Source organism: Anopheles marshallii, chromosome 2 (assembly GCF_943734725.1).
Source record: "Anopheles marshallii chromosome 2, idAnoMarsDA_429_01, whole genome shotgun sequence".
Lineage (NCBI taxonomy): Eukaryota > Metazoa > Arthropoda > Insecta > Diptera > Culicidae > Anopheles > Anopheles marshallii.
In genome coordinates this window covers 12,581,107-12,593,745 of record NC_071326.1, presented here as the reverse complement: position 1 = coordinate 12,593,745, position 12,639 = coordinate 12,581,107, and the positions used below count along the sequence as shown (strand labels likewise).

Genomic DNA, 12,639 nt, shown 5'->3' with positions numbered 1-12,639 from the left:
AAATGTTACAAATGGCATGAACACGAGGTCCCTCTTTCGCAACATCCACAACCGTAAAATGACTGATGTGAATGTTAATTTTTGTGCTCTGACTGAACTGCACACCACGGTTGAAAAACTTGCTTAGCACAACATGGAGCATGAGTAATAGCGACAATTTCGTCACATACCGGTGGCGCACAGGTTCATTTCATAAACCATCTTCCATCCACCAACCATGTTATCAATAGTTTCGAGCAAAAAGTTGATGCTGAATACGCGAAGGCGTAAAAGCACACACACCTTTACTCAAAATGCGATCTGGTGATGGGTTGAAGAAAAAAATTGTAAAGATCACAGTCGATCGAGTCGTGAGACAACGTCCATTCAGTGCAGCTATTTTCATTTTCGTTGTGCTTGTTAAAAGTTTGCACCTGTATTAGAACTAATTGGTTCCTTTCATATCGTGGCGCAAATTTCTCATATTGTTTTTTTTTATTGTAAACCAATAATAGTACCTATAACTCCCCTTTTTTGCCTGATGGTGCTAGTGAAAAGACCTGAAATATCGACTGATGAACCCCACCATTTTGGTCTATTTCTCCAGTCGATCCTCTCTAGTTTTCTTAATGTTGATTCTATTTCTTTAAGTTTTCATCTTGTTTCGCGGCGCATCTGTTGATTTTATCTCTGTTATCTAAAACTAATGTTATCCCTCTCCCCGAACAAATGCCATATTTGTTACTTTTATTTATTTGTATACACAAGCACTTGCCTGTTTTTCGATATATGCTATCACAGGTGCTAATGTTCGGTGATTGAAATTTTGATACTCAAAAAAGTCGTGCAAAAAGGCTACACTTGAAATTTCTGGCAGTTGGACAAACATTACTACTACGGCGCGTTACGTTAATCATCACTTCCTCACTTTCACTCGGTCCTCAAAACGAGCGACATCGGGGACAAAGTTACTCAGGGCGCTTAGTTAATCGCCCCAAAAGAACAATACTTAACTGTACGGTTTACGAAACAAAAACACACTCAGCTTATAAGCCTTCTCGCTCTTTCTCTCTGTCGTTTAGTGTTAGTGGAAATGCTATAAATGTAAGCCAGAATCAATTTGTTAGTCCTGTAAGTAAATCGAATCGAAATATGTATATTATGTGATTGAGATTATTTTTTCGCCCCAGGTGCAAGCAAAGCACAAGCCCGCAAGATGTTGCTGTTTTAAACCAGATGTAACTGAGACTAGGGGAAATCTTAGCTGCGTAGTTTGTAAGACAGAAAACGCAAATACATTGTAGTATTCAAACGTACTGGTGGAGTTGTGGTGGACAAAACAAAATGTGGACGTAATAAAACTGTATTCCTTAAAAGATAACTCCGGCACCTGTGGTGGCCATCGAGCTCCGAACGATGATCAAACGCTGCCCAAAACAAACTTTCTTGAGGTTTCTCTACCCTTTCGATGTAAGTATACAAGTCAAGTTCCCTTATCTATGCTAGCCATTCAGCGTTGAAGCATCTCAATGACCGGTACGAAAACCAATGGATAGAACAATGTAGAGAGCGATAATACACCGATCCGCACGGTTATCGTGGCTCTACTCTCAACGCGAATCTCTTGCTTCTCTCGCAATTATCAATCGCGTTGGCGTTGGTACAGCATGAAATGTAAACAAACAGTTTACAGCTTGTGTGCACGTGTGTATCTGCCCTGACGGCGTGCTTCAAAGGGATGACATCGCGTTTCTTTTTTCGTTTGGTTCGCTCTCCCCACATCCATTGCCGGCGTTGGTGCATTCTCGCGATGTACAATAACGAACTGTCAAACAGTGTGTGTGTGTGGCGGGGGGGTGTCGCGCATTCGTAACTCATTCCGAACGATCATCATCATCAGCTGATGCTAGGAAGCTCGCTGTGTACGGTATGTATCATTTATCAGGCTATACACAGGACCAAGGAATAGCGCCACTAGTACCGTACCAGATTTCAATTGCAGCAGACGAGAGTGTGGTTCACCTCGTCAAAAGCATCACGCGGGTTTGTTCAGTGGAGTTGCAGTAAAACACTACTTTCCAAGACTTCGAAGGGTAGAGTTGCAGGCCCGCTCCAGCTTTATTTTGTGCATTGAGGTGCATCACTTCATTTTGTTCCACCGCAACTACTAATTTCTTGCATTCTTCGATTTAATGGTAAGCATTTCTAAAAGAAACGGAGCAAAAATGCATTTTTCAATGTTAGTCCTTTTGATGTCGGCAATGTGCTCTAACATTTGCAACATTGTAGTGGATGATAAGGTGCTTTAGTAATCTTCCCCATCGTATTGTGCTTTATCTTCGCCGCAAGAATTGCCTCCACAAAAACGGTGTGGAAAAAAAACACACGCAGCAGATTTTACCACCCCCGGATACATTAACACCAATTATCGGGCACGGAATGACATTGCAACAGATAAACAAACGCATTCAACAGATGCACGTGAAAGATTCGTAAAATGTTGCAACATTTCGCACAAGGATGCTTTCCAGCAAAGAGAAAATATGTCACTCTAAATACTCTGCATGAAATCACTGTACCTAATTGCTCCTTCATCAACGGGCAATAGAAATATGCCGGAGTGAAAAATCACTTTGATTCAAATCAATCAAAGGTTGGTTGATTCAATTTAAGCACACTGCTTGAAACAATTGCATCTAACCACCGCATAGGTGATTATATAACCAGCAGAGCAAATGGAAAATAAAAAAAATGGTACGTAATATTGAACGTACAAAATAACCAATATTTTCTGGGGGAGGAAACAAACATAATTAGATTGTTCTGTATAGTCATTTTCGCTACAAAGTGCGTGTGCATATAGATAAGGCTAAAAATAATGTGTTAACATTTATTTTCAATCGGGATCGATCAGCAATGATTAACATTGAAGATAACATCCCACGTTTTAATGCGAAAAGTAATAACACAACCATGATATGTAAGTTGTTAATTTTTTTTTTTGATAAGATACTACGCAAAGCTCTGATAAGCTGACAATGAAACCGTAATTAAGTCAATCGATTTCAAGGATTACTTTTTAACAGCAATAGTATGTCTTAACAGCTGAAGTGATTGAACAATCTACACTTTTATCTACAGATCGAGAATGCAGCAATGGCTGAAGATATCGTTACTCGTTTGCACATTCGGCTTTCTCAAAGAAATTCGACCCAGTGAACCATTTATCGTTGATTATCTTGCTGGACCATGGCGCAATCTAACGATGGATCAGGTACTGCAAGAAATACGAATCTAGGACAAAAAAAGCTAATGTTTACCAATTATACCATCTCTCCCCGGCAGATCATACAGGAGGCGTTCCCGATCGGTACGTACTCCTATCTGGCGCAGCTTGCCGTCATCTTTCTGGTGACCGATTTTTTGCGCTACAAACCGATCATCATCGTGAACGGGGCAGCCGGTATCATCGTCTGGAGCATGCTTACCTGGACCACTTCACTAACGGCGCTCAAGGTGCTGGAAATATTCTACGGCACGTATTGTGCGGCCGAGGTAGCATATTTCAGCTACATTTACGCCAAAGTTGACCGAGAACATTATCAAAAAGTGACCTCCCATACACGGGCAGCCATTTACAGTGGTCGGTTCTTTGCCGCAAGCTTGGCCCAGCTGCTGGTGCATTTCGAGGCAATGGACTACCGTCAGCTTAATTATCTGTCTGTTGCAGCACAGATCAGTGCTACACTTTGGGCGCTATTTTTACCATCCGTTCCCACCAGCATGTATTTCCATCGACGTGCCGTATCCGAAGAGCAACCAGATTCTACCACGATCGAATGCACCGTGGCCGACAACAAGCAAGCGAAGATGGTGGAAGTTATTGAGGATGACCGATCGGACGATAGTAAACCACCGAGTACGGACCCCACCACCGCCACCCACCGTTTCCAACCTTCGTTCCGTTCGCGGCTGAAAGGAGCTTTCGTCCTCCTTTGGACACACTTCCGTATCTCGTTTACCAATCGCAGTGTGCTCCAGTGGAGCATTTGGTATGCGTTGGCAATGGCTGGCTACATACAAATTCTAGCCTACGTGCAAGCGCTCTGGAGCTCCATCGATGAAACGCAGCCCGCCGTTTGGAACGGTGCGGTGGAAGCTGCGGTGACGCTGCTCGGTGCTATCGTATCACTGCTGGCTGGATATTTGCACAGCGGTTTCCTGAAACCTCGCACCAGCCTTCTCGCTCTCGCGTTGCTTTCGTTTGCTGCTGGCGGTGCAATGCTGCTAGCCACTAACACGGGCAACCTGATCGTGTCCTACATCGGTTACATGATTTTCTGCGTGCTGTATGCGTTTGCCATCACCGTTGTAAGTGCGGAAATTGCCAAAAACATTTCGGACGATTGCTTTGGGCTAGTGTTTGGTTTCAATACGCTGGTAGCTTTATCTCTACAAACGCTGCTCACGTTTTCGGTGACTGATTCGGACGGTTGGTTTGCGCTGGATGTATTCGGCCAGTTTACTGTATTCAGTAGCTACTTTCTGGTACTTGGCGGCATTTACACAGCGTTTTTGGTAGCTGAACTTGTTGCCAGCATAGTCCGACGTTCTAGACAGTAGTCCACAAAGACAATAGTTTGCCAGCAAGCACCCAAACTGAGGCTGAAATAATGCAACGATAAGTACAAATTAGTTCTCGAAGCATTTGAGAAATAACATCCCTCGCGAATACTTACAGAAATGTATACCAATGCAGATGATGGAGGAACTGTGTAAAATCGCCAACTAATGCGGTGATTGATTTACACGCACACGCAAACCTTCACTCGTTAAACAGCTGTACTCAGTTCTTCCGAAGAGAAATGTACACACTTATTTATAGTTGTTAGCGACATATTCACTCCACCTTCAGAAGTCGCTAGTTACTGCTAATATAAGATGGAATTTAGAAAGTTTTTGGATGCAATAACACACAAAACGTACTCAAATTTAGATGCAATATGTATTAACTTCTATGAGGTCCAAAAGTATGGTAATTACTAGATGACATTACTTGTAGATGTACGGCTTGCCCGTTTTTACGAGAATAAAAAAGTGCACAACTTATAACAAAAATGTTGTACGATGAAACCTTTATACTTATTTCGATCATTGCATTCCATCGTGACCAGTTATATCAAAAATATAAAATTGATATTGAACAGAACTAAATAATTAAATAGAGTTTTTCATAGATTCGATGTGATCTATGTGATAGTGCTTTCGCTCTAGCTTTTATTATTATCATAATCATAACTTAGATGCAATATAAAGGTTTTCAACATGCAAAAGTTGATATTTTCATAGTGCCAATCAACTTGTGCAACCATTTCATATTTATATACAACATATTTGTAGTTCACCAGAGTTTATAGTGCATAGCGGAAGCTTACAAGTTTTTTTTTATGAAAATAATGCACAAAGTATAATTTTGCTATGTGTTTATAGCAATCAAACGTATAACTAGTCATTACATATGGACTAAAATGTAGTCTGCCAATATGATTATGGAGAAATTAAATTACATTACCGGTTTCTTATATCTATCGCGATCGGACAATCATTGTTGATGTCGCATGTATGTGGCTGTTGACGGTAGCTGCACAACTGGGGCAATAGTTGGCTGATTTTGCCTTTGGCCAAGTTTTTCTGCTCCATCTCTACCGCCTGCTGTACCGAATGCTGTGCCCGAATGCGGCTGACGATTAGCGTTCGATTGCATCACAGCTAACTGATTCCAGACACTAGATGACGCTCGGCTGCTACCGGCTACTTCCTCATAGGGTGTAACTGTGACATATGCTGAAGGCGTTACCATTGGCGCATTAGTTGATGTTGGTGATGTTAACATGTTGGTACTTTGATACGACGACGATGCGATAACGTATGGTTTTTTCGTTATATTTACCTGCAAGATGAGACAGAAAAAAAATTAGCAAAAACACGCTACACATATGAAAGCTTCTACTGGATATACTTGATCAAAAAAAATATATATATATATACAGTCTTTTCCCGAGTTACGCGACACTCGAGTTACGCGGATTCGAGATACGCGAATCCCAAAAAATTTTAACAATTCGTGTAATTTTGTATGTGAATTGAAGTTTGTATTCGTCAAATTTCAAATTTTTCCAAATATACGTAACATTTTGATATTAATTTTGGTGAAAATTTACTGTAATTGTCTAAATAAACGTAGAAATATCAATTACCAATGTGCTTCGTAACGTGAAAAGAAGAAATCGATCAATGAAAACTAACTATAAACGATGTTCTGAAAGGAATACGAGTTACGCGAATTTCTCTGACACGCATTATTCGCGTAACTCGGGAAAAGACTGTATATTTAAGCAATTATAATAGAAAAATATCCTAGAGGATATCTCAATAATTTACTTACCCTGTTAGGACTAATCGCCTTCTGATGATTCGATTGGACCGCTTTGTCACGTGGAGTAGTCTTTTTCTGTTGTTGTTGTGGCATGTTAAGCGTGGATGTTGCATTACCCCCATTCTGTGTCGACAGATGCGTCAATTTTAAAATACTGTCCCGTCCATGCACAGACTGTATTATAGGCGTCTTGTAACCTACGTTAGTCGCCATTGTGCCGGAAGTAAAGCGAACTGGAGTCTGTAATGGAGTGCTTGTTGAAGTGAGTTGTTGCTGGGCGACTCTATTGTTCGGGGATCTTTTGTTTAGATTGTTAGAGCTTCCGCCACCAACTGTAGGTACAACTGAAATGTTCACGGCAGACCGATTACGCATGGAAGCATTGTTTTCAGGCTTCCGCGCAACCAACAAACTCGAATCCGTCAAATTGGGTTGAAGTATAAGTTGGATTTCTTGGGAGGTGTCTGGTTGTTGCGCGGTAATGTTGATGTGTTTATCATGATGTTCTTGATAATGCTCCCTCTGACAATCCCTGCTACAATACAAAGTGTTCCAACAACAATAAAATCCTGCCTCCTTGTAGCACTTGGCGCACCATTGCTTCATTTTCGCATCTTGCACTGCACGTTCCTTCTCTCCGAATAGCTGCTGACGCTGTTTCTTGAGGGCCCGTTCCTTCTCCTGTTCGAGGGTGATGCGCAAATTCGCCATCTTACGCTCAAACTCATGTTGTAATGTTTGTTTCTCCTGCATCCATAACTCCTTTTGTCGCTCTAGATTTAATTTCAGCGTTGCCACCTCAACCAGCGACGATCCTTTGCCAACCATTTCTTTTAGCAGATCTTCCATCACCATCCGGAAGTAGTCTAACATCTGCAACAACAAAAAAAACACCAGCATTAAGCGTACGATAAGCTATATGTTTTACTGAGGTGTGAATTGATTTTAAATAAATAATAATTACCCTATTCGCGCTGTCATCGAATATCTGCATAGTGTTATTCAATTCGATGGTACTATCGGTAGGAGCTGGGATCGTTTCCAGAGGCTTCGGTACAAGTGGCGGAAGGGGCTGGAAGTTGGTTGTTTCAATTTCCCGTTCTGTGCATGGTACGACCGGTGGTGTTGTAGCAACGGTATCATTATTATCTTCTACAATTATTACCTCATCGCTATCTTTTGATGCGGAGGCTGCACCAACATCATTGTGATCATTTTTGCGGTTGTCTACACTGGGAATTATGGTAACGACCGCAGCAGAGGGAGTAACGAGTTCTTTTGGTATGGAAACCAACGCCTTTTTGCTGCTGTGTAATGTGTCCGGAAGCAACTCATTTGGAACCAGAAATGACGTTTGTTTAGATGTCACATTCTTTGCAGTACTACCACCAGCACCTCCAGGGAACGATTTTCTTGCCCGTTGATTGCTAGGCACTATCGTAACAGCAGTAGTATTTGTATCGTCAGCTTTACCACCTACTGCGCTAATCGCCAATACTGCAGGTGTTGTTTGTTGCACAGATTTAATCACCTTTTCCAAACTAACAGTAGGTATGATCTGACCCTTTGCTGCGTCCAACGTAGTGGCATTTTCTTTCTGTACCTGTTCCTTAAGCGATGGCCGAACATCTTTTGTCTGGCTTACATCATTTACTTCATCGCAGACAATAATTTCTTGCTTGATATCGATCTCAGCTACTGATGATGATGGGTTTACCTCACTATTTGAGATACATACTAAAGGCTGGCTTACAGCAGCAGCAGCATTGGCTGCACTTTCCACAGTGTCCGAAGGTATTTTCGCTGCATGCTGATTACAAGTAGTATCGGTAGCTGCATCCAAGGTATTTGGTCCCTTTTCCGCAATTGGTTCGGCAACATCCTTGATCGCATTTGTTACTTTTGTTGTCACTTCTATACTCGAAACGGTGGAATTTGTTTCGACGACAGCGTTCGTCAGCACGGCTGTTGACTTCCGACGTTTAAGCAACGGTTCAGTTTCCCATGTCGCAGACTGCGAACCACGTCGCAGACGCAGGGACAATGTTTTCAGATCACAATCAGCGTCTTTAGAGGTTTCTACTGTTTTATCGTCAATCATTTTGTCGGATAATTGGTTACATTCGAATGATTTGTCATTGTTCGCCGCTGCGGATGCGATCAACACAGTTGAGCTTTCCTGACATCCTGCATTTACTACCGGTTGTTCACCTGTTTCATCAGCGCTTCTCAATAACCGCGACATGCGACGTGTCGTAGGCTTACGCGGGAGACTGATTATTGTCTGTTTCTTCGCAGGTTCTTTGTTGGCGAGAGCTGCATTTGTTTTCAACTCCAATCTGGCCTTAGTTGCTGGAACAGTCTGTGTATCGTCGTTAGAAGATGAAGCAACGGCGACCATCTCACCTTTGTTCTTTTTTATCGTAACCTTTACATTCTTATGGAAAGCATCTGGAAACATTGCACGTTGTTGTTCCTCGAATCGCGACGGATCTACCAATTCCATGAATGGCGCATAGTTGAACGTGCTGAACTGTTCTCGCACTCGGGTAATATACTGCTCTATGTCTGTCACACTTTGTGCCAGAGATGCCGTTATCTTATTCTTCAGATTTTTAGGAGGATTAGGATCTTGCTTGCTATACAGAAAACAATCTTTTACCGCCATCCAGGATCGATCGTGTGTCGCAAAGAAACGCACGTACGCAAGATTGGTGGCGCTAATCACGTATAGTTTGCCCGGCCAGTAAGGAAATCCTCTCATTTTGGCCCACACTAACAGATGTGGTTTCGAACACAGTTGTGTAAACCATTGTTCAGATCTTGTATTAGCGTGTATGTAGCACTCGTAACAAGGTTCCATTTCATCTATTTCATTTTTTGCTTTTTTCTGCATAGCCCGTGCTTGTTTCAATAGAATCATTTTATCTGCCAAAGAAGAAAACAAACAAACAAATATCGCATCAGATTTATTGAAGCTAGCCGAAAGACAAACGGTAATCATATACACTTACCAGGATATATGGACATGTTGTGTACTATCCAACTTATATCCGCCAAAAACTCTTCCGAAGCCTTATACGTTTTCTGGATCAGATTCTGTTTTAATACGGCTAGGTCCATATGACGGGTGATGTAATCGTCGTAGTGTGGCAAAACCGATTTATCGATTGGATTAAAAAACTCATTCTGTAACGTATATTGAAAGACATCGGAATGAAACATGTGCTCATTTGTAACAGGAATGCTTATAAGAAGAAGCTCATGGTCCAACGATCGATCTTTGATAGTAAATTACATACCATCTTTTTTGCATTTCAAGTTTCATAGAATTTAAAAAAAATGAATATGCTAACAGAGACATTATTCTCGTAACATGAGGACAGGACAAGGATAAATAAATCGTAGAATGGTGCGGAAAATTAATGGTACTTGTCAACAGGACGGTCCGTGAGTCGTGTGGGATTGTCTTAGTCCATAAAATCCATAGTCCATAAAGCATAGGTAACGTGTTAGATTAAACAGTAAGCTACTCATGTATGATTACTATTGTAACAACTCATGATAACCCAACTTACCCCTTCAGTTTGAAGCATCATTATGTCCAGTACATATCCCAAACATTTAGTCATGGATTCGACATCCGCGCGTACATTGGGCGCCATTTTACATTCCGTACAGCTCCAGTTCGGATCGTCCACTGAATAGCGAACGCAAAGTTTATGATAACTTCTAATGCACTTGCTGCATCCCAAATTCGGGTTACTTTTCTTGCAACGCCAACAGAAACGATCCCATCCAGGCTAATGGGAAAAAATAACAAAATATGGAAACAAAACAAACATTAGCTAGGTGATTACCGTGTACAATTTCACACTACTCACCTTTGGTGGATTCGATGGGAAAGCTTGTTCGCCGATTTTATTTTCTTCGTTCGAACCCAGGTTCAAACTTGAAAAGAAATCCCTGCAGCCATCCTTCACACTGCCGAAACAATCATTCCGATCATTCGTGGGTTTTTGCAGCGAATATTCTGATTTCGTTAACGAGCGTCCTTTTCTACCTCTGGCTGGTTCTACCACTGTTGACGTGAGATCCACATCTTCCAACCTGTAGCATGAGTCAGTCGCCAACTCTTTGCTATTGTCGTCCATAGTGGTCGAATAAATCGTGGACTTTCTTCGAGGCCGTTTACGAGTTGCTGATTGCGTTATTGTCCCAGGGAGGGATGAATCCATATTTGAGGACTCTATATCAGCAGAGCCATCTGAATGACGCTTTCGTAATTTACCCTTACTGGAGGTGTCTGCGATGAATCCAGTTAAAATTTTCGACGATGATTGCATTAATTGAAGCGACTTTACTTCCCGAGATGGCTTGCTTGCCACCTCTTCACCCGGAACTTTACTGAGGCTTGTTTCCGTATTCATATCGGTACAATCATTCGGTACAGGGTTAAAAATGTACAGCTTTGCTTGAACATTATTCTTTCGAGTGTCTGTAGTAATAGCGTTAAGGTTACTATTTCGAGACGTATTTTCACCTGAAGTTATAACAACAACGTTGTGATTTTGTTCATTCACTGGTATGATTGGTGTTTTGCCAGGGCATATGACTCTACTAGTTGTATAAGTCGCAATGTTCTTTTTGAGACCAGCACTGTTCGTTTCATTCCCAACATCCACCTTTTTCGCAACATCTTTGTAGGGTACTTTACCTTGTACGGAATTGAACTGCATGCTCGGAACGGAATATACATCTGTAATACCAACTGTGTAGTTGCAAGCTGTCGAAGATTGTGTATTACTGTCTGTTACAAGGTTGACACTACTGGTGGTTGCTGTGCACCCAATGGGTGGTATAGCTGTTGTTGACAGAGAATTCCCTGGTTGGATGTTGGTTGCTACTGCAGGCTTAAAGGTAGTTCTGTCAGCCAATGTGATTATTGGGTACGGTGAAACAGTTTGTTGTCCACCGTTGTCGGTAATTTCTGCCGCCTTAGGAACTGTCACCCGACGATGTGTCGAGGGCCGTCGTCCTAACAAGCTGTTATATTGTTTTACCTGTACCAATTGTCCTCCGGTCATCATAGATTGACCGTTACGATCTTCTCCTGTAACTTTCACACGCATCTCTCCCCTTTCTACTCCACCTATTGCAGTTAACGATGCAACCTTTTTAACTACGGGTGCAGTATTTTTTGCTGAAATTGACGTACCAGCATGGGAACCACCGTTTGTCAAATAGTCTTCATTGGATGCGTTTAGGGACGTGCTTTGCACGTGGGGCACTAGGTGCCGAAACACTGCAGGTTGAGTTTTCGACGCAGAAACGTTAAGAATTCGGTTCTTATCAATCACCAGCTTTATACCCGTGGGCGGTGCTTGCGATTCCACTGGGTTAGGAGTTATTGAGAATGGCAGCGATGGTGCGGCAGCTGCAACTACTTTCTTTTTGCCACTTCCGGACGACATGCCCGGTAGTGTGGATGTCCCGTTACAGGAAAATCTACTATGATGTTAATGTGACAATCGCAACAAAGAGAGTTGCTTTCTTCTCACTACTGTTTCCCTGGAAAGAAAAAAATATGGGTAACATTTGTTTGTGAATTTAATTGCGCAAGTGTTTGCATGGTTAGTGTATCCCAATTATTATTATTAAGCCCTATAAGGCCTGTATCATGTATACTAGGCTAACAATATATTATTCAACTGGTGGGAAACATGTTATAGCTTTTTGTACTGAAACCACATTAGTTGACTGTATATTTATTAATTTTACTATTAAATGTATTACATAAGAGAAAAGCATGTGTTTAAATTGTCTCAAAGAAACTCAAAACAAGCAAGGACTTTCTCTTGATGCTAAGAAATTGAACAAAATGTATGGGTTAACCATTTTAAAGTGGTATAGGTGTTGCACACTGTAATACAGACACTGTAATATATGCCAGTTAACACACGCTCGTTTACATACAAATTTTGATTGAATTTAAATAATAACTAGCAATGTATTAGCTATCCAACGATAAAGGAGCAGGCATACAGACGGCAAACTCTCATATCATTTAGCGGTTTTTCATCACAATCGCATTATCACTTCACATTGAACATAGAGACTGTATTGGTGAATCACCAAAATAGGCATTTCAAGAAGCATCAGGAACAAGTGCTATTGGAAATATAATGAAGAACAGAAAAAGCTTTTCAACTAATACACCACAC

The 12,639-nt window shown here is 41.5% G+C and overlaps 2 protein-coding genes across 2 annotated transcripts; one reads left to right on the top strand and one right to left on the bottom strand.

Moving 5' to 3' along the window:
* The first annotated feature begins 3,127 nt into the window (after positions 1-3,127).
* On the top strand, positions 3,128-4,602 carry LOC128707524 (thiamine transporter 2-like). Its single transcript, XM_053802480.1, has 2 exons — positions 3,128-3,253; positions 3,325-4,602. The coding sequence occupies exons 1-2, from the start codon at positions 3,128-3,130 to the stop codon at positions 4,600-4,602; spliced, it is 1,404 nt and encodes a 467-aa protein (XP_053658455.1).
* Positions 4,603-5,581: 979 nt separating this feature from the next.
* Positions 5,582-11,889, bottom strand: LOC128710171 (protein kinase C-binding protein 1). The gene is made up of 7 exons (XM_053805212.1): positions 10,300-11,889; positions 9,985-10,218; positions 9,430-9,604; positions 7,785-9,343; positions 7,380-7,745; positions 6,425-7,288; positions 5,582-5,929 (listed from the first exon to the last, which is right to left on the bottom strand). The coding sequence occupies exons 1-7, from the start codon at positions 11,887-11,889 to the stop codon at positions 5,582-5,584; spliced, it is 5,136 nt and encodes a 1,711-aa protein (XP_053661187.1).
* Between the last annotated feature and the right edge of the window lie 750 nt (positions 11,890-12,639).